Source organism: Watersipora subatra, chromosome 7 (genome assembly GCF_963576615.1).
Source record: "Watersipora subatra chromosome 7, tzWatSuba1.1, whole genome shotgun sequence".
In the NCBI taxonomy this organism is placed as follows: Eukaryota; Metazoa; Bryozoa; class Gymnolaemata; order Cheilostomatida; family Watersiporidae; genus Watersipora; species Watersipora subatra.
The window spans coordinates 32,594,694-32,614,402 of NC_088714.1; the positions used below are offsets into that span (position 1 = coordinate 32,594,694).

The 19,709-nt window shown below is 36.2% G+C and overlaps 2 protein-coding genes across 2 annotated transcripts in view; both read right to left on the reverse strand.

Annotated features, from left to right (window-relative positions):
• Positions 1 to 350: 350 nt before the first annotated feature.
• LOC137400013 (uncharacterized) lies at positions 351 to 11,479 on the reverse strand. The gene is made up of 6 exons (XM_068086312.1): positions 11,145 to 11,479; positions 9,764 to 9,827; positions 2,705 to 2,934; positions 2,062 to 2,147; positions 1,768 to 1,944; positions 351 to 998 (listed from the first exon to the last, which is right to left on the reverse strand). The coding sequence occupies exons 1-6, from the start codon at positions 11,234 to 11,236 to the stop codon at positions 937 to 939; spliced, it is 711 nt and encodes a 236-aa protein (XP_067942413.1). The 5' UTR covers positions 11,237 to 11,479; the 3' UTR covers positions 351 to 936.
• A 5,274-nt stretch (positions 11,480 to 16,753) lies between these two features.
• LOC137399756 (galactose-3-O-sulfotransferase 2-like) overlaps positions 16,754 to 19,709 on the reverse strand; it is a 50,569-nt gene continuing 47,613 nt past the window's right edge. Inside the window, exon 7 of the mRNA XM_068085972.1 lies at positions 16,754 to 17,360. Coding sequence (XP_067942073.1) covers positions 17,133 to 17,360 — 228 coding nt within the window. The 3' untranslated portion in view covers positions 16,754 to 17,132. The remainder of the gene's footprint in view (positions 17,361 to 19,709) is intronic.

The following is a 19,709-nucleotide window of genomic DNA, read 5'->3' on the forward strand; positions in this document are numbered from 1 at the left end:
ATTTCATCAACCTTTTGTTGTTATTTTTTTTACTATATCATATCCTGCCATGTCTTCGGTGAATTGTAACAAGCTCTCAGTTTCATCTTTCTATTTTAAACAGCAGCAGGGTTAAGAAAGTATGTATAAGAAGTTCCTGAGTGGTCTTATAAGGAATTTAGTTCCGAAGCTGTATAAGTTGTGGAAAGATTTGAAAGTTGCAGAAGTCATAAATTGTATGACTAACAGCTGAGCTATTTGAAACCGTCTATGTAGAAATGTTAGGGTTACTATGGACCACAGTCTAACTGCAACTACGTAAGCTCATAGCATGCAGCTCTATAAGGTGATACTAAATTGTGTTAAAAGAGTTGAGAAAGCAACTAGAATTTATTAAGAAAAAGCAAAATGGGCATAAAAGGCACACGAGGAGACAACAATTAACAAGGTTCTGTAAATGTAGACAGATTCTATAATACAAGGGCTTGAGCAATAATCAGGTGGATTATTCACCATTAATCTATGGAGAAGCAACGGATTATTATAAATACTAACATGAAAAACTATAATAATTCTATACTATATAATTAGTTACTGTGTAACAAAATAAGTGTATATTTATTATTGACCTCTGGCACTGAATGGTCATCGTAGTTTGCTATTAGGTTCAAAAGAAAGGAAAGATGAACAAAATAACAGAACATTTTTTTTTTCTAAAATACAACACAACTGCTTTGAGATTAAAAAGTTGTTTCTATTGAAAAATTCTGACGTACAGATAATACATCATACATTTAAAATAATCACAAAGAACATTTAAAAATCATAAAAAGGAAAATAGATATAAGTACGTCACCAAATCTTTGGCATTATTAGGTTCAAACATGAAGGAAGAAAGAATGCTTAGAAAGGGAGTCTCAGTTTTTAGTTTAGCCTTTGAATCACGGAAATACAGAATTATTTTCCTTTGAGTTTATACTGGTGTCCGCTAATAGTTCTTACAGCTGCTGGAGGAGGCTCTGCAATATAAATTGATGTCAGCGGGCAGTTGTGTGCTCTTGACATCAGTTTCTGCTTTCTATATTTACGTTTATAAACATACTGAATGTTAATCAATACAACAAACCCTATATGTCTTGATCTATGAAACACTATTTACACTTTAGATTGGCTCATGCAGAAAGACAAACACTGCATTTCCTCGCTTCAAATGAGTTCGGAGTTGCCCGCTTCCAACAAATTTGCACCCTACCGCTTCAAAGATTCGAAGCTGCACTATAGATCTTTCCAAGATTGTTGATGTATCCTCTAAACAAAACTTGTTAAAGTAGACTCGCTGTCAGGTTACAGTCACTTTTCAATTAAAGCATAGCCAATTACACAAAGTTGCATTAAAATGTAATTATTTTGTCATCCTCGTACAAGCAACACATTCTTTGTAAATGATAATGTAAAGGCTAAAAGTCAAACAGAAACAGTAGCGAATAGCAAAAAAATGTTTCCGTAGCAAAAATCTACTTGGTTGTGCACTGAAATTTATTTACCTCCACTGGGGAGAGCTTAGCCTAGAATTACCAATTTCTATCCATCAGTAGGGAGGTTTCTATTACGTCGAAGCACTCTCACAGCGAATGCTTTCACACAAATTTAGCAAAGAAAAATAGAGCCTTCGGATTTATTGTTTCTATGGTTTGAAGTGGAAGTAACTCCGAGCCCATTTGAAGCATGGAAATGCAGTGAAAGAGTCAAGATTAAGAATAAGCCAAGTAGTTACAAGCATCTCCTCACCCGTTATATTTGCCTTCGGCTCCTTGTACCAGTATTCAAATCCACTTTTCGCTTTAGAGTTGTAGGTTGGCAGCTGGCCCTTAGCGATAAGTCGTTGACCCAAGTGGTTTAACTTTGTGTTTGATTTTATCAGACCAAATGGCGGATACTTACTGCAGTCAGTCGATTTGACATTTCCTGTCAATCAAAAAGTGAACCAGTAGATATAACAATCTTACTGTTTATTGAATTAAGGCATAGCTGTCAATGATATTCCTCTCATGTACCAATCATTAAAATGGCTTGTTGTCTTACCGTCAACATAGAGTAAGTTGCTTCCCCCTTGAGCTGTACACTGCTGAATGTGTCTCCAGCAAGCTCCAGCCCGGCCATTCCTATTTCTGTTAAGTAGAATACAAGTATAGAGTGACTAAAATGAAGAAGGGACTTTGAATCTTAGTGCATAGTTTCAGAATCAAACATTTTAGCAGGTTTCATTTTTACTGTGTAGTCTATTTTGCATTAGATCATAAAATTGTATGATTTCTAATGCCATCAATAAGTGGTAGGTGCTTTACAGGGTTAGCAGTGATTAAACTTGGCTACAAGTATCCTTAAATTTGCCTATGGTGTGTGTCACTGAGTGACATGTGTAATCTAGGATACATATCTGTAATACATGATTTACCCTCTCAAATAGACAACTTGATTATATATATCATTGAGCTGCTTGTGACAGCAGGTGACATGTGCTTGTGTCTAAAAAAGTGATCCAAAATCGGTAACTTTACTCAGCCAAGTAATAGACGATTTGACATTTTTAAGTGTACTGTGTGGTCGATAAAGCAGAGATAGCTTTAAAAATAGCAACTGAATAGCTTATCTTTTGGTTCGAACTTGCAAGTTTTATTTTCAACAATGGAATATGCTACTTTTTTGGAAAAGTGTCTTTCCTTACGTTGGAAGCGAATACGATTTTTTGAAGAATGCAAGAGAAGGGATACCAGCAGCATCATCTACTTGATATTCATAAACCAGGTCATCACAATCTCTGCTTCCTCTGACCTCTTCAGATCTTGCCAATCGCCGTGCACTTCCAGTTTGATCATATCTCACAAGCGGTGGAGGTAGGTGGTAGCTCGATCCAGGTCTCGAGATATCTGGCAATGTTAGGGAAGGCTTCTCAGCCTACAATACATATATCTCTAATTTATTTCATCTATAAAAAGTAGTTTTGGCTAAAACATCTAACCTCATTAAAGGTGAACTTACACCAATGTTTTGTATATATATCACAAACTATAAGTATTTTTTCTATCATTTGCTATTGCTTTTTTATGGTTGAAGTGATCTGATTGTCAGGATGTTTTAAAATCGAAATCAATAAAACTTGAAAGCGATTAAAACGCTCAGATGAATGGAAAGTGCGATTATGACGTCTACAATTGTAAAGAGACAAACAATATAGAGATGCGTAACGTTTCAACTTGAACCCAGTAGCCGATATTAACTATCGCAACGATAACAACCAATGACGTCATTTCTCAAATGTTTTTCTTTTTCACAAGTACATTAATCAGCAACAAGTTTTATAGAATTTAATCTAGAAACATGGCATTCAGATCCCATCAAACATCAAAAACAATCGTAAATGATAAAAATTACGGATACTTTCTGACAAAATCTGCAAAAGATTTGTGTAAGTTCATCATTAAAAAGTATTTAGTGACAATTTTTGATTATATCTGTTACTGGGTAACACTCTTAACTTTGGGTAACAAATTAAAATACTCCATTGATCTCTAAAATGATTGTAGCTGAAGACAAACCATCTAATGCAATATTTGGTTCTGAAGTGCAGTTGTAGGCTTTTTTGGAAAGCTAAATTTTCAAATCATCTCAGTTATAGATGTTGATTGTTTATAAAAGTCAGTTGGTTGACTGTTGGTTTTTGGACCCTGACAGCACCTGCTAAGGATTGTCTTAATCGCTTACTGTCTGTTGACAGCCTGATCAAACTTACAACTCATTTGTTATTACTTTTATCATAAGAAGGTTTGTCTCCAGTAAATACACAGTATTTCCGATATATTTTATTTCTTAGTTACCATTGTAATGAAGTGTTTGCATTAAAGTGCATTTACATAAACTTGGTTATCAACCGTATTCAGAGCAGCTCGATACCAGACACTTGGCAAATAGAAATTATTTTTTCTATTGTATTGGCCTATTTGTATTGGATTTATAGCAGGTTTCATTAGCAAAACAGTGTCAGTGCGTGTCTAAAAGATGTGGTCATGACCGACAGCTGATCCGTTAAAGTAGAAAACAACATAGTAGAGTCTTTCTCTGGACAAAGTTTCTATGAACTTGTAATGGGGTTACACTATAAGCATCCGTTAGGGGTGATGAGGACCAGTAAAATTAGGTTATCTACCTCCTCCTTAACAATGATGGCTTACGAAAAACCCAACAGAACCATTTTTAGCATTCATCCAACGCGGTCAATCATGGATACACCACTCACATACTTCCATGAATACATCACCGTACTGTCGCATACCTTCATGAATACACCATTCGCATATCCCATGCATACATCACTCGCATACCCCAATGAATACACCACTCGCATACCTTCATGAATACATCACTTGCATACCTTCATGGATACATCACTCACGTACCGCTATGGATACTCCACTCACATATCTCCATGGATACATCACTCGCATACCTCCATGGATACACCACTCGCATACCTTCATGGATACATCCCTCGCATACCTTCATGGATACACCACTCGCATGCCTTCATGGATACATCACTTGCATACCTTCATGGATACACCACTCGCATACTTCCATGGATACACCACTCACATACAACCATGCACAGAAAATCAGAAAGCACCTTTACAAGTTAGTAAAATTCTGTTCTGTAGCTTAAGCTTCTAGTTTACGCAGACGAGCTAAAACTTGTGTAAATGCAGATCATCAGAGGGTTATTTGGTTGGTCGTAAAGCTCTCAAGTGTAGGTCATGGAAGCAACTATACGTGAAGAGAGAAAGCTGCCAGACTAGATTACTCCTTTTATTATCTATCGACCTTGAATGATCCCATTGTTTATCTGAAAAGCTTTACTTTACTTCTTTGCTTGATATATATCACAGGCTATCTACCTGCTGAAAAATCTATAAGTTTCATTGAAAAGAGATTTGAATATGGTTGTTGACACTCGCTATGTCTGGCTCTTTCTATTGTCTCCAGCTGTCAGAGAGTTCTCGCCGAGGACGCTGACTTGGACAGGCGGCAGCAATTTCATGATGGTTACTATCTCATGGAATTGCTTGTATTAGTGCAAATGACTATCCAAAAGTGCTAGTAGCATTTGCTTATTGAGCCTAGTCTTAGCTTAGCAAAATGTAAGACTTCAAACTTTTAGTCATTCATTTTTATAATCAACAGTTCTGCTGCTAGCAGTGATGTCATAAAATTCATAGAATGTTTTGATGAACTTATGGTCTACTCAGAAACAACCTACGCATTTGACGTCAATAGTAATTTCCGGTCATAAGCTTGCTACTAGACCATCACATTATTGAACATGAATATTACTGACATTTGTACATTGTATGTGGGCATCTAACGCATCAGTCTGCGACACCAGCAGTGGCTGCCGCAAAAAAAGGCTGACAAAAAAGTTGAACTATTTAAAATAATTTGTATAAACGTTGAAAAGCCATGTCTCTCAAAGCTGCAATGTATCCTTGGTTAGATGTTTAGGTTTCACTCTGTACTGGCTGAACCAGTGTAATTTTTTGTTTTTGCTTAATCCAAACAGGCGATGCAAATTGTGATGAGTTTTATTCTCGGTATAGTTTGGCATGACTTTTCCTTCTGAGCGTTCTCGTGGTACCTCCTATGAGTACCACAAATAAATAACCAACAGCCTTCATCATTAAATGTCAACTCTTTTCCTGTATCTATTTTTGGCTGGCTGGAAGCTGACATCTTGAAAGATTAGTATCGATTGGCCAAAGCTAGCTATTATGCAAAAACTTGCTTTGCGCCGATAAAAAGCATATTGAAACATAAAATATAAAAAATCCAAAATAAAACCTTAAAATGTTTTTAAAACTGTTGTGAAATACAAAAATCAAAACATATGCAATTGTTTTGATAAAATTGCAGTTGTTCAATTGGCCTAGTGTTTATCAATATACGATGGCACCTATAATGCATTTTTGATATAACTGAAGGTGATATGTTTGAATTATACTGTACCAAATTCATAGAGATAAAGAAATAGAAAGATAGTCCAGGAAGCACAGTAGACTCCTGTAGAAATTAGAAAATTGTGAAAGACTAGGCAAAATGCTAACTACAATAGATAGCGTCAATGCAAGTAACCAAAGCTTCTGACATCTAAAGCTACGTTGCCTTGTTTAAGAGAAGCAGTCAAATCTGGAAATGGCCAAATTTGGTTCTGCCAAACGCAATTGGTAGGACAAGCTATTATTAAGAGAAGCAGTCAAATCTGGAAATGGCCAAATTTGGTTCTGCCAAACGCAATTGGTAGGACAAGCTATTATTAGCAAAAGAAATGTTCATTTTACTTTTTCATAAATGGCTGACACAGTTGTGATAAAGAACACGATGAATGAACTCACATGACAATAAGACAGGAAAAACAGAAATTATGCTCATTCCCTAGTTTGAGGTTTCTCATGGTGCACTACAGTTAATATCATAACATTACAGTTAATATCATAACACTACAGTTAATATCATAACACTACAGTTAATATCATAACACTACAGTTAATATCATAACACTACAGTTAATATCATAACACTACAGTTAATATCATAACACTACAGTAAATATCATAACACTACAGTTAATATCATAACACTACAGTTAATATCATAACACTACAGAGCATATCATAAGTTTTAAATGGTGTGCCATGAGGCCACTGCATAAACCACAGAGCATTCCTGGACGTATCTATTAAGAGGAAAAGGAGAGAAAGAGAAAAGATAGAAAAGAAACAGAGCAAATTGTGATTGGGTTGATTAAAGCCTATATACTGTAGGAGGTGCGCCTCGTATGATAAATTAGTTTCGCAGATTAACCAATATGCAACAAAAATTAATATTGCGCGTGATTGCATAGCAGTTCTTCGCAATCTTTAATATAATCAAGCCGTAAAAATTTGGACAAATATTCTTCTGAAATCTCCTACAAACGGCACTAAAGTTTGTCCAGTAAAAACATGAGCATGATGCAAGAAGAAGCAATTTCAAAAGGTATTTAAATCAAGTCTAAAAACAATCATGACTAGAGAAATCCAAATGAATAACCTGTAGATCAAAACACTTCAGAAACTTTAAGACGAGGATGTTTAAGGATGTTTAAGACGAGGATGTAGGAACCTTTCAAAGGATCCAACTTTCAATGTTATGGCAGACACCCGACATCTAATCCATGAAATGTATTTTCGTGTTTTCGAATAATGGAGAGAAAATGAAAAGGTGTTTTATATTTAAGGTCTTATTTTCGTTCTTCCTTCGTTCTTTTTTCATTTTTCAAATGTGTATTGCTGAATTTTACTTGAGCATGTTTTTACATTGCAAGCGACTGTTTTAATTTTAGCTGACCAACACTGTCAACTTTCAAAGCATTTCAAAGTAATTTCTGTAAGTTACTTGTAGGTGTCCATAAATAAAAGTTGTTCAGCATAAGTTAACACTTTTTGTAGCAACTGCAAATATATCAAAACCTTTTGTCAAGAACTGTTGAGCCATGGCAATACAACCGATTGACACCATGGAAAGCTTGAAGTTGATCTTGCAAGACTTATTCTAGCAATGTACATGAGTATTAGAACCGAAGTTCTCCTTAACATATATTACAAAACAGTTAATATGGCGGTGTGAATCAAGCTTTTAGTAAGTTTGCAGACGACATTCGCTAAGTGCGATTTGATTGCATTGCAAACATAATCCTAGTTACAAATCTTCTGTCACCATTAACTACTGAAATAATATGCTATTATTGCATACAATAGTGCGCTAATGCGATACCTTGCCGCGCAGCAGAATGGCGCACTCACCCTGACAAGTTCGCATTAAGGCCTGGTTATATGGCATAATAGACATCCAGGTTATTGAGCTGCGCTTCACCACTTATTTATAAAAGCAGATTTTAGAGTAATAATCTAATGAGTAATTAGATGATTGGGCCTCGTTGAACTTAGCTAAGCTAGTCCGTTGCGTTGTTTTCCACTACAAACTTGAAATTGACAGGTGTTATTATTTGTAAAGGTTTTTTGTTCTCATAAATAGGTTTGTGAGTAGAAAACATACTTAAGGTTTGGTATGATATATTTTTACTTGTATCTCATCAAACTTATACGATTTTATACAGTTTTCTTATTTTTCTTGAAACTCTATAACACAACTAAATATAGCCCAAAAAAAGTTGGATATAACTTTATGGTTCAACTCTAGAACTATATTCTACAACTGAGACTCTGCAGCTCGCTCCCAGACAATTTTCTTAAGGTCTAAACAAACTAGGCGATTTTATCGCGAGCGTCATGAGGGCGAAGATATCGCTGGCGTGTGCCTAAACACACTTGAGCAAGTCACTAGCAAACGATATAATGGGTACGCTCACAAGCTGCCAATAAAATTCTGTAAAATTCTTCGGAGTTGTTAATAAATTTAGGTAAGTCAATATGGGGCCGTCTAGGCAACAGCATAAACAACTTCCGCTTTTGTTACTAAGCCTATCTCACTTTCACGGATTTTACACTACAAGAAGACATAAGAAAAAACAATTCTTGTATTTTTAACTGTAATATTTTACGATTTTTACACATATTTTATTTTGTAGTAGTTTTTTATATATTATAATATTAAATATTTACCATTATCAAGATGGTCAACCTGTGCAGTGATTGACTCCAGATGTTGGTTTTCAACTTGGATTTTTTGTAATTTTCGTTTGTTATGGTGTACAGGAATGGGAGTGCTTTTATTAAATTTATGAATAATTCAGTGTTTGTTCTGATGATGTTTCAATCGTAATAAAGTAGCAAATTATTGCTACTGTACGTTGGTAAACGTCGATAAGAAATAATTGCCCGCCATAAAATTGCCTTCTGGGAAAAACCAACCAATCAAATTGCATCTCGCTGGCGATAAAGTTATGTAGAGAAAGTCTAGCGTTATCGCTCTGCATGAGCTCGCTGAGCGAGTTCTAGCGCAGATTAGCGCCACGCAGCGCGATATCGCGCTAAATATCACCTAGTGCGTTTTCATTTTTACTTTGAATGTTACCTCTATACTTCTATTGGTGATATTACTCATACTTGTGCCAAAGACGACAATCGATTTTATTTTAGGTTTGCTAATACCACATTTTCCCTCCAGATCTTTTAACTAAGAAAATTGGGAAAAAAGATTTTCATAAAATGGTGGAGCCACCGTTAATTTAAATTCTACGGTTATATATTTAGTCATTAAAAATTGTTGCAATCGTTGTCTTTAGCTCTGGTTGAACCACCAGATAAGCCACCAGAAGAACTTTGAAAAAAAATCTCTAAAAGGACCTTCAGAAGAATCTTAAAAGAACTATCATTAAGACCTCCGCAAGAACCAGCAGAAGGATCCTCAAAATGACCTTAAAAAGGTCATTAAAACAGCATCCAATCATACCACTAGTAGGTTCTTTAAAGAAATAACCGAACAACTTCCAAGAGACCAAAAAATAGAACCAAAAGAACCATCGTGAGCACCTCCAAAGCAGCCATCAGGACTTACAAAGGGACCCTCAGAAGGACCTCGTAACAAACCACCAGTAGAACCTCTAAGAGGGCCACTAGGAGAACCTTGAGAAAGACCGCCAAAAAACCTTGATGAAAACTCCATAAAAACCTCTAAAAGCAGTTTTTCACTTGCTATACACAAGTGCAATACTGATGAGCAGTTTATATAAACTTACATTGAAGGTCTTTGCTACGTAAGGGCCTCCTTCGCATTGTACTGGCAGCAGAGGAGTTTGTGATCTGCAACATATAAAAGTTAATCTAACTTTATTCATTTACATTCATTTATCGACTACACGCAGTACCACATGACAGCATTAGACCTACCAGTAATACAACCAAAACACAAAGTGTAGTCTGTACATAACCATGCTAGCCATTAATTACTGTAGCTGAAAGAGAAATTAACCTAAACTGCATGACTCCTTGAGCTAAGAATACATCTCCGAACACTCAATTACTATCGAACATACAGGTGTTATGTTCTCTACAAACGTCTCCAATATCTATATTGGCTCTGAACTAGAAGGAAGCGAAATGCATGCTGAAGAGAAATTGCAACATTATCGTTCATTAAAGCAATTGATGGCTATCGGTGTCGCGGCTATTCATAGGTCTATCACCGAGTGTGTGTGTAACATTGCTTATGCAAACTTTTGTTTTCCTGTAATTTGCTCAGTGAGTTCATTCAATGTAAATTTTAGTCGATGTTTGATGAATATGTTATTAACCAGGCATAATGCACTGGGCAGAAAGGATAGACGTTTTCACTTGCACCCTAGTAGACTATAAATAATATATTAGATTGACAGGCAGCACAGCAAAACTGTTTTGTGTCAGCGCATGCCAGCCGCCAACCGGTATGGGTTAGACTAAAGCACTACTCCAGTGTAAATCTAGTACATCGTCTTATCTACAAGTAACATTTTTGGCTAGCGAAACAGGTTAAGAAATTTGACTACAATGCGAATAAACTGGATGGCATAAGACAAAATGTGCAAAAAATACAAAAAAATAACACGGTGAGAAGATTGTTTGTCATGAAAAATTTGGATGCATGATTCTGATTTAATGATGAAGTTTTATTTAAAAATGTGAGTGTAATCTGCATAAGAAGTGAGGTGGATTTGTTTTTTGCAAACATTTGTGATAGCCAGAAACCAAGTTGATAGACTGCATCTAGGTATATTCATCCCTAGCAGGAAGGATGTGCTATAGAACTTCGCAGATGACTAATAGTTCTTCACTAGACATCAGCCAAAATGTTTTCAAATCATTTGTGTTTGATTCAGCTGTTCTCCCAACCAGATCAAAGAACTACCGGTAAGTTAGGTTCAGAACATGAGCAATTATGAATGTAATTTTTACCAAATGACCATTAGCAGAACTTTTTATTTCTTCCTCACTTAACTAACAAAAACTCTGCTAGAATTCGAACATAAAAACATAAAATGAATTTGAAAACTTTTTTTTTTTTTAATAAAGTGAGTATTAATAATACGGTTCATCAGAAAAATAAGAAGTAAAATAAATTCAGCCTGTTCACCAAGTACTTACAAATTGCTGTTGACTACGGGGGTATGACCGTGCGTCTTGTATTCAGTGTAGGCTCTCTGTAGATTTGCACTCAGTCTCGCACTTGTGTCCATCTTGTCGCTTCCGCTGTCAAAGCCTGAGTGCTGCCGTGAGCTGTAGCAACGCTCTCACCAATCGTTGGAGAGCTCGATTAAGTTTCACACAATACAAATGCATGCTAATTTGAATAATAACCGAGTGGCTCTATTGTTCAAATGCGTATCACGTTTTATTACCCTCAAATCCATTAAAACTCTCTATTTAATATGAAGTATTTGAAGTAATGCTCTCGCTTAAGTACGGCAGCAAGTCATGAACTGCGCTGTCAACTAAAGTAGCTTAATTGAAAAATAGAGCTACCATACTGTCTGGCTATCCCTTGCTGTCAATCCCTAATGCATTTGACACGCATCAGCTAGTTAGTGTAACCAGAAATATTTTCTTGAAGACTGCAGAGTTTAAGTAATGTTCCATTACTAATATGCAATATTTATATACCTCTACAAATAACATTTCATATGTGCAAAAGAGATATATGCATTTATTGGAAAGTATGTTAAGAGTGACCCTGCTCAGTGATTTTCAACCAGTGCACCGAGGTACACGAGTGTCCCATAAGAGATCGTCAGGCGTGCCATAGAAAATTATCAATAAATGGTCGTATACTTAACTTCGTCTATATTATTATAGGCTGTTGTCCGTAAATTTGTTTGCCTTTTCTGTCAAGATGCATAGAAAATAAATCTCAACCTTCAGAAGGTGGCTGGTTACGAGTTCAAACCCCATAGAGAGCAATGCTTTTTCCGGGATTGGCACAATTATCCTGAGCAGTTACATATATAGATTATATATAATTACATGGATTATACATACACATGTATACTGTAGTTACATATATATAACAGTATATATGTTGCCAGAAAGTTTCCCATTCTGGCCGTAAAAGCCATTTTGAAATTCCTTCCATTTTCAACCTCATATCTGAGTGAACTGAGCTCCTTTAGCTTGGCTATGATAAAAACTGAAAACAGATGGAGACACAGAGCCATAAAGCAAGTGCTTTATGTGTGTCTTTCTACCTGCGAGTCATTAAAACTAACTCAGATTTCACATTGATTGTATAAATACATTGAAAAATTTATTAACTATATCATTATATTATTAACTGTATGTATTACAGCTGCATTCTAGAGTAATTCTGTATCATTTTGGTTGGTGGTACGCCCAAGGATTTTGTAAATGTAAAAAGTGTGCCGCAACTCAAAGAAGGTTGAAAAGCAGCGGGTTAGAGAATATGGGAGACCTGATACACACAATAATCCAAATGAACTAGAAAACTTTAAGCGTGAACTTGAAAAAAGATTTTACTTGATCCATATAAAAGTTTTTGAGTTGAAGCTCAAAACATTAGTTTTTGAGTTGAAGCTCATTTTAAAAGGTTGTTTGACGAATAAAATGCTCCTTTTAATCGTGTGCACATAACTACAGTCAACCCTCAGCTTGTGATTTCTGCTATATCTGGCTTTGTACCCAGATGACTAGAAGTTTGAGCATGTTTCTTTTGTCATGGGACATAACTTCCAGCATGGGATATCCAAAATCTCTTGAAACATTTAGATTTTGTAAGGAAAAGTAAACGCAATGGTAAAAACTAGAAAATAAAGCGTAAAATTATAAAAGTAGATAAAGTTATTTTAAATTGTATTCATTGTAAGTTAGTGTAAGTTACACATACTCACTATCGTCATCGCATCTACAATGGTGTTCAAATCTCCAATGTGACTATCAAAACATCTTTTTCACTTATTATCGCATTGTTAGTGTAGTTTTTACATATAATTTCAATTTTTAAATTTAATTTTGTACCCAGAATGATATAACTAATATACACCTACTTGGAGCATTTATTATTACATACCTATATATTTACGCTCGGGGAAAAAGTAAGACAAAATATTATATATTTCTAAAATAATGTTTGCCCCAACATAAGATAGCTCGACATATCAAGAAATATCAGAGCAAACATTAAAAAATATTAATTTCGTAGAGGTTTGACTGTATTGGTCTTTGCTGAAGGTACATTTTTTGACTTATTGGTCTGTTTTGTAAAAGAGAGAAAGGAAAGGACCATTTGTAAGGAACCAAGTGTTTCAAAATTTTTTTTCATGGTAAGATCAGTGGCTCACACAACTTGATGCTGCTCCCTCTCCTGGCACCCCCCTCTCCTGGCACTCCCCCTCTCCTGGCACCCCCCTCTCCTGGCACCCCCCTCTCCTGGCACCCCCCCCCCCCCCTCTCCTGGCACCCCCCTCTCCTGGCACCCCCCCTCTCCTGGCACCCCCCTCTCCTGGCACCCCCCTCTCCTGGCACCCCCCTCTCCTGGCACCCCCCTCTCCTGGCACCCCCCTCTCCTGGCACCCCCCTCTCCTGGCACCCCCTCTCCTGGCACCATAGTTTGTTAGTTTATGAAACAATTTTGTTGATCATTGCATACAAATTTTCATTTGTAGTCCCGAAAAATCAGACCTTTAGTTTCTTAAAAGTGCTCTCAGATAGCTATGTTATGGCTTCAGACCTTTGGTTTCTAAAAGTGCTCTCACAGATAGCAATGTTATGGCTTCAGACCTTTGGTTTCTAAAAGTGCTCTCACAGATAGCAATGTTATGGCTTGTAATAAAAACTAGCTAACATGTACTGATTTACAATATTGCCTTCAAATGCTGTTAGCTTCTGTTTGCTACTCCCTTTGCAATAATTGATACATATATTCATATATATATATATTATATATATATTCAGAGTGGAATTGGAGAAATGATGGCTGTTTTAATAGTTTTATTGCAGCTGAAAATGATAAAATCTGCATGTGCTGTTTTTGTAACACATAAACAAACATGGTGAAAACCAAGATTTGCTAACCTTCAGATTTTTGCAATAGTTACATAATATTGCTTGTATTAACTGACAGTAGCACTCAATACACCGGTAATAGGGAAATAACAACACATATAATTACGTTAGCAGCCTTTTCACATTAAATATTGATTTAATTTACACCAAAAGTTCTACAAACATTTTAGACAGAAGTAATACAGTAACAATGTCTATCTCTGAATGCCATGACTTGTGAGCGCATAGACAATAATGGGTCTCCCCATTTCCTATAACCATGGCTTCTCTTGGCAAGTTTTAACAGTGGTTTGTCGTTGTCTTCTGTTGGGTGTTTTTACTGAGACACCATCACTGGCTAGCAGGTCATTGGCTAGCATAGGAGCTCCTCAGCCCTTTGTCAGGTTTCGTTTTTATCTTGCAGCTACCCTTCTCATCAGGCTGAAGCATGGGGCAGCCAGTTTAGTTGCCGGAGACCCATATTGGCACAAGAACAACTGTCATTAGATGTCCTTGGTAACACCACCATTGGTCCTTGTGGCTTGAACAACTGACCTGCTAATCATAAGCCAGCACACTAACCACTAAACCACATCTGCTCCTTTTCAATTAGAGAATAGACTACATTATTAAAAAGAAACAGTACTTCGGGTTTGTCATTATATCGTGATACCTCTCACGCACGAGCTTACCAAATGATCACAATGTTTCATGAAGAAACCAATCTTGGTTAAAGCTATCTCCTCTGTAATCACTTTACACCAAATTCGAAACCTGAGCCACTGTAAAAACTCCGTTAAGCGAGCTTGAGTCTTTGTATCTCCGTGGATCTTGACTTCTGTCAAATCACTCGAACCGTTAGGAATTCAAATGCCAGCGCAATCTACCACTTGGGAAGATATTACTCATTGTACATGACAAAAATGATTGGAGACTTTCATCAGGGAACCGAGTCGAATGGTTTGAAGGGCATGCTAACACTTGTCAGATTGCGATCAGTTTGCGACTGCGCTGTGCGAACTCACTGAGCGCGTGCTAACAACAATACAAAGGCGTGAATGGGATTTTAGCCTTCTGATTAAAACGATTTCATTAAAATCAATGACTAATCAGGCTTGCACTCTCTTGTTTATAAAAATATTGATCGAATCTTAGACCATAGATGTCATTGACCGAAATCATGTTGAGTTAATAGGCAGCCACCATTGAAATTATTATTTATTTTCGACACCAGTTGATCTTACTAATAGATGAATTATGAAAAAGCATTTTTGACTGCATCCAAAGTACAACTGACGGATAGGTGTACCAGAATAACACACCCGATGATTAACACTCACGGGTGGTCGATATGACTGCAATTCATTCGACAAAACCCAGTAAATGATTTGAAAGATTTTTACCAAAGCTGTAATGGATCGACCACACACTAAAGAAAATTCAAGAGTGCTGAACAAGAAGTTACGATTGCAAATACGTTGATTACTTTTTGTTTAGCATATCGAAGGAGTAGCAACTTTTTAATGAAAGCGTACCTGTTGGTCGACTTTTCAACCCGCCGTTATTAAGGATCCATGAGTCTAAATGGAAAAGGTGCATTATAATAACTACGATGTAATTTCAATTAGATAATGTAGCATTAGCAAAAAGTAATGAATAATTTAAGAAACAAATAAACTATCAATGTATGATCATTTTTTCGGAGATGTTGGTCAACTGGAAGCCGACTTTGTAAAAGATTTAGATCGATACATTTGGATAGATCGGTGTGGATACAAAAACCAGCGTCACGCTGATGACTAGAGACCACAGTTCTCCTTTTTTGGTCAGCGATTGGTTAGCGTACAACTGGTAATAAAGCTAGCTGCTTTTTATTTATGCCAGGCTTATTGCCTTTAGAGAGCGCACATATAACCGTGATCAAAATTCAAGTTTTCGGTAAAATAGCAGAAATATGACACCATTTTCAGGCGTATCAGATTACATAGCATATAGAATACATATCATTTGCTACAAGAACAGCCATGTATGATTCTCCTGATTCAGAACTTCCCTATTTATTCGCATCGTCGAATACCTACCACTGGCGAGGGTAATCTCACCCCTTGTTTTGAATCAATTTGTTTGTAACAAAAAAGGCTCAAAACAAAGATACATGTACTTGAATATATGAAAACAATATGTTATTAGGAGGTCACTCTAAGAGCTGTCATACAGCAGCAACGTGTAAGAAAACAACTCACTTTGTAGTCGTTGACTTTTTCCTGCCTCGTCTCTGCTATAATCTGATTGAAACGCGGTTCCCTGTGAGTGAGATGCGCAGGTCGTATTCAAGATTGGTGGCATCACGATATTTATTATTGATGTACAGAACAGATAAAAATCCTGATCTACATATGCCAGTTGATGTGATGATAAATACACCTTCTTTACCTTCATGATTGATTCTTGCAGCCAGCGAACAAGAGCTCGCACCCCTCAGAAAGGATGGTCTAAGGCAAAGCAGATGTAAAATAAAACTGAAACAGGAAACCTGTGAAGTAGGTAAATAACCAATAGGTGTGTGAGCTCAATTCAACAGATTACTATTATCTATAGCTCTGATATTAGATGCTGCTCTGTAGCTTATTTCAGAAAAAACCTAGAAAAATGTATTTGAGCTATTTTATCTCTAGTTCTACACCGATTACATGACAGTATTAAAATCAACAATATATTTTCAACAATTTCAATGACTCTTCAAAATTCAGCAAAATATAATTGATGACTATAAGTAATCAACAGCGAAGACACACCACAAAATCGGCACCCTTATACAAACAATGAATATTTATCTAATTTGTGGCTATCTTCAAAAAAGGTAATAGAAAAATCAATAGAATGTGATACGTCAGTTTATAGAACCTATAGATAAAATACAAACACATATATATCTGTTAAATCTAAATTTGATAGCGAACATGATAGAATAATCCGTCTTCCATATAACAAGACTGGCTTATACGACAGATGGAAGATCTAGTAATCAACAATCGGAACAATTGGAACGACTTCTATGAAGAAAGCAAGATTTTTAGATTAATATTCAAGTCGAAGATAGAGAGGGTCTTCTATAGAGGTATAATAGGCATGATTAAACATATCAGGTCTCTGTTTACTTTGTAGGAGCCGGGTAAATGGTCGCTCCTTTCGCAACAAATCAGAGCAATAGTCATTTCCTATAGTAAATTCTTCATTCCACTTCGTCGCCTCTATGACTAGCTCTTTGGATTTAGATAGAGCGGGTTGAGAGCAGTAGTCTAGAACCTGCAACAGAATGATAATAAAAGCAGAGAGTGATGATACCAAACTATTGTAAGACTACAAGATAACAACAAAAACTTACAGAGACCAGGCAGTTGTTGTACTAATAAATTAGAAAAATCATAAGCCTTCATCATACCTGGAGACTTCGAGGAATCGGAATATCAGAATATAGCGCTAGACGTAAACCAAATGAGAGACACGGATGTAACATTCCTGTAGTGACTGATTATACAGGGAAAGTAGGAAGAAGTAGGTGTACTATAGACTAAATAACCCTACTAGGAAGACCAGAAAGTTTCTCACAGAGTTCAACCTTGCAAGGCAAACTTTTCAGGAAATTTTACCTTACAGACAGTCAGTCTCACGGGCAGCATAAAAACTATGTTTTGATTTGTCGCTGTTTTTATTATTAGTTAAGTCATTACTATTGATTTGGTGTCAGTGGTGTATTCGGTGTTGTCTAGACAGGAACTGTCCACATAATATCTGCTGACCTCAAAAAATGGCTTATCACATAGGCCTACTACTTTCCATTTCTGCACTAAACTAGCGATGTCCATCTGATTTAACCTGAACAGTTTGCTGTAGCGCTGTCTTGCATCATACAAACATGTTTTATTACGCTACATACTGGTGACATAAGGAGTTAGTCAAAGATAAACAGTCACTGTGAGGCACAACACAAATGATTTTCTTTTTATTGAATATCTTTGGGTTATTTGAGCTGAATTGTTCACAAAGTAAGATCACAAATTATACATCACAAATATATTTAAAATAAAATTCTCTTCTTGTCACGACCAGTTGCCTATCTGGATACTGAGCCCCATCCTGCGGTACACAGTTGAGGGTCCCTAGCCTACTGGGCCATGGCATCTCCACCAGAGTTGTTCTTGAAATTACTGATGATAATGAGGGGCCACCAGTGTCAGCGAGCATGACTTATGATAGATATCTTAATCAAAAGGTACAGCCACACGTAACAATTTTTTCGTTGATTCTGACCAAATACACGAAATGAACGAAAAACAGCATTATTCAGCAGAAATTCACAGAATTGTCTGAGCTGTGCATGCACATCAAAATCGTCGACAAAACGCTTTTAATTGGCTAAACAAATTATTAGCGAGCACGATTCTAGCAGCTTTTACAATTTATATAGTCCAAGACACGTATTACAACACACAATGAAAGTACCGGCGCAATTCGACATAGTACATATGATGCAACTGCCTCGGACTATATAAATTGCCAAAGCTGCTAAAATTGTGCTCGCTAATAATTTGTTTAGCCAATTAAAAGCGTTTCGTCTACGATTTCGGTGTGCATGCACATTTCAGACAATTCTGTGAATTTCGGCCAAATAATCCTGTGTTTTTCATTCATTTCGTGATTTCGGTCAGAATGAATAAAAAATCATTCGTGTGGCAGTACCTAAACACTGTGTATGACAAATTTAGTCAAATATTTGCTGCCAGAAGAGCAGAATGGTACATAAGAAAAAGTGTCACTTTTAACTATCAGAGCAATAATGAAAAACTAATAGTAAAAAACAAAATATTTCCATATATAAATGACTAGACTTCCTGCGTACCAAAACTAAAACAAACCTGATAGAATTGTGAAACGACGGCGAATAACTCCAGTTTAGAAGCGTTATTCCAACATTATTTTATCAAAACGAAACGCATGGGCCTTTATCACTGAGATTATAGTTATACAAATGTGGACAATAATAAAGTTATAATAGTAGCACTTTACTTGAAACCGACTAAAAGCTTTATTAAATGGGGCAAAGCCGTGATCTAAACGTGTGATGGAGCGGTGTTCATGACCCATCTTTTATTGCGCATAAAAAGCCAGTTATTGCTGCAACCAGTAACAAACATATCAATCAGTGCAATGAGCTTTCATACAACATTGTTAAATAAAGTTAGAAAATCAAAACATGGTATTTAGGTATTTTCTTAGGAGTAAAAACGGACTAAAATACTAATGTTTTTTATGAAAAAATGTGTCTCAGTTTTTGAACAAACTGGTGCTCAACCAACCAATCGGAATCAATTATCATCGAACACTGAGGTTTTACTGTACGTGGGTAAAGTTATGCCAACGCAGTAGTATAGAGCGACATTAATCTCACAAATATCAGCAGTTTCATTAAAACAGTTTTTCTCATTCATCAAAGTATCAGACAGAGTTAAACAAAGGACTACTTCAAGTCAGACATATTAGACTGATAGAATTATTACTTAGTTCGATCGTGCTGCTTTCAAAGTTTTGAGAAATCAAACCAAATAACTTTGGAGTTGGAGAATGGACTTCAATGCCTCGTAACAATGGCATCCG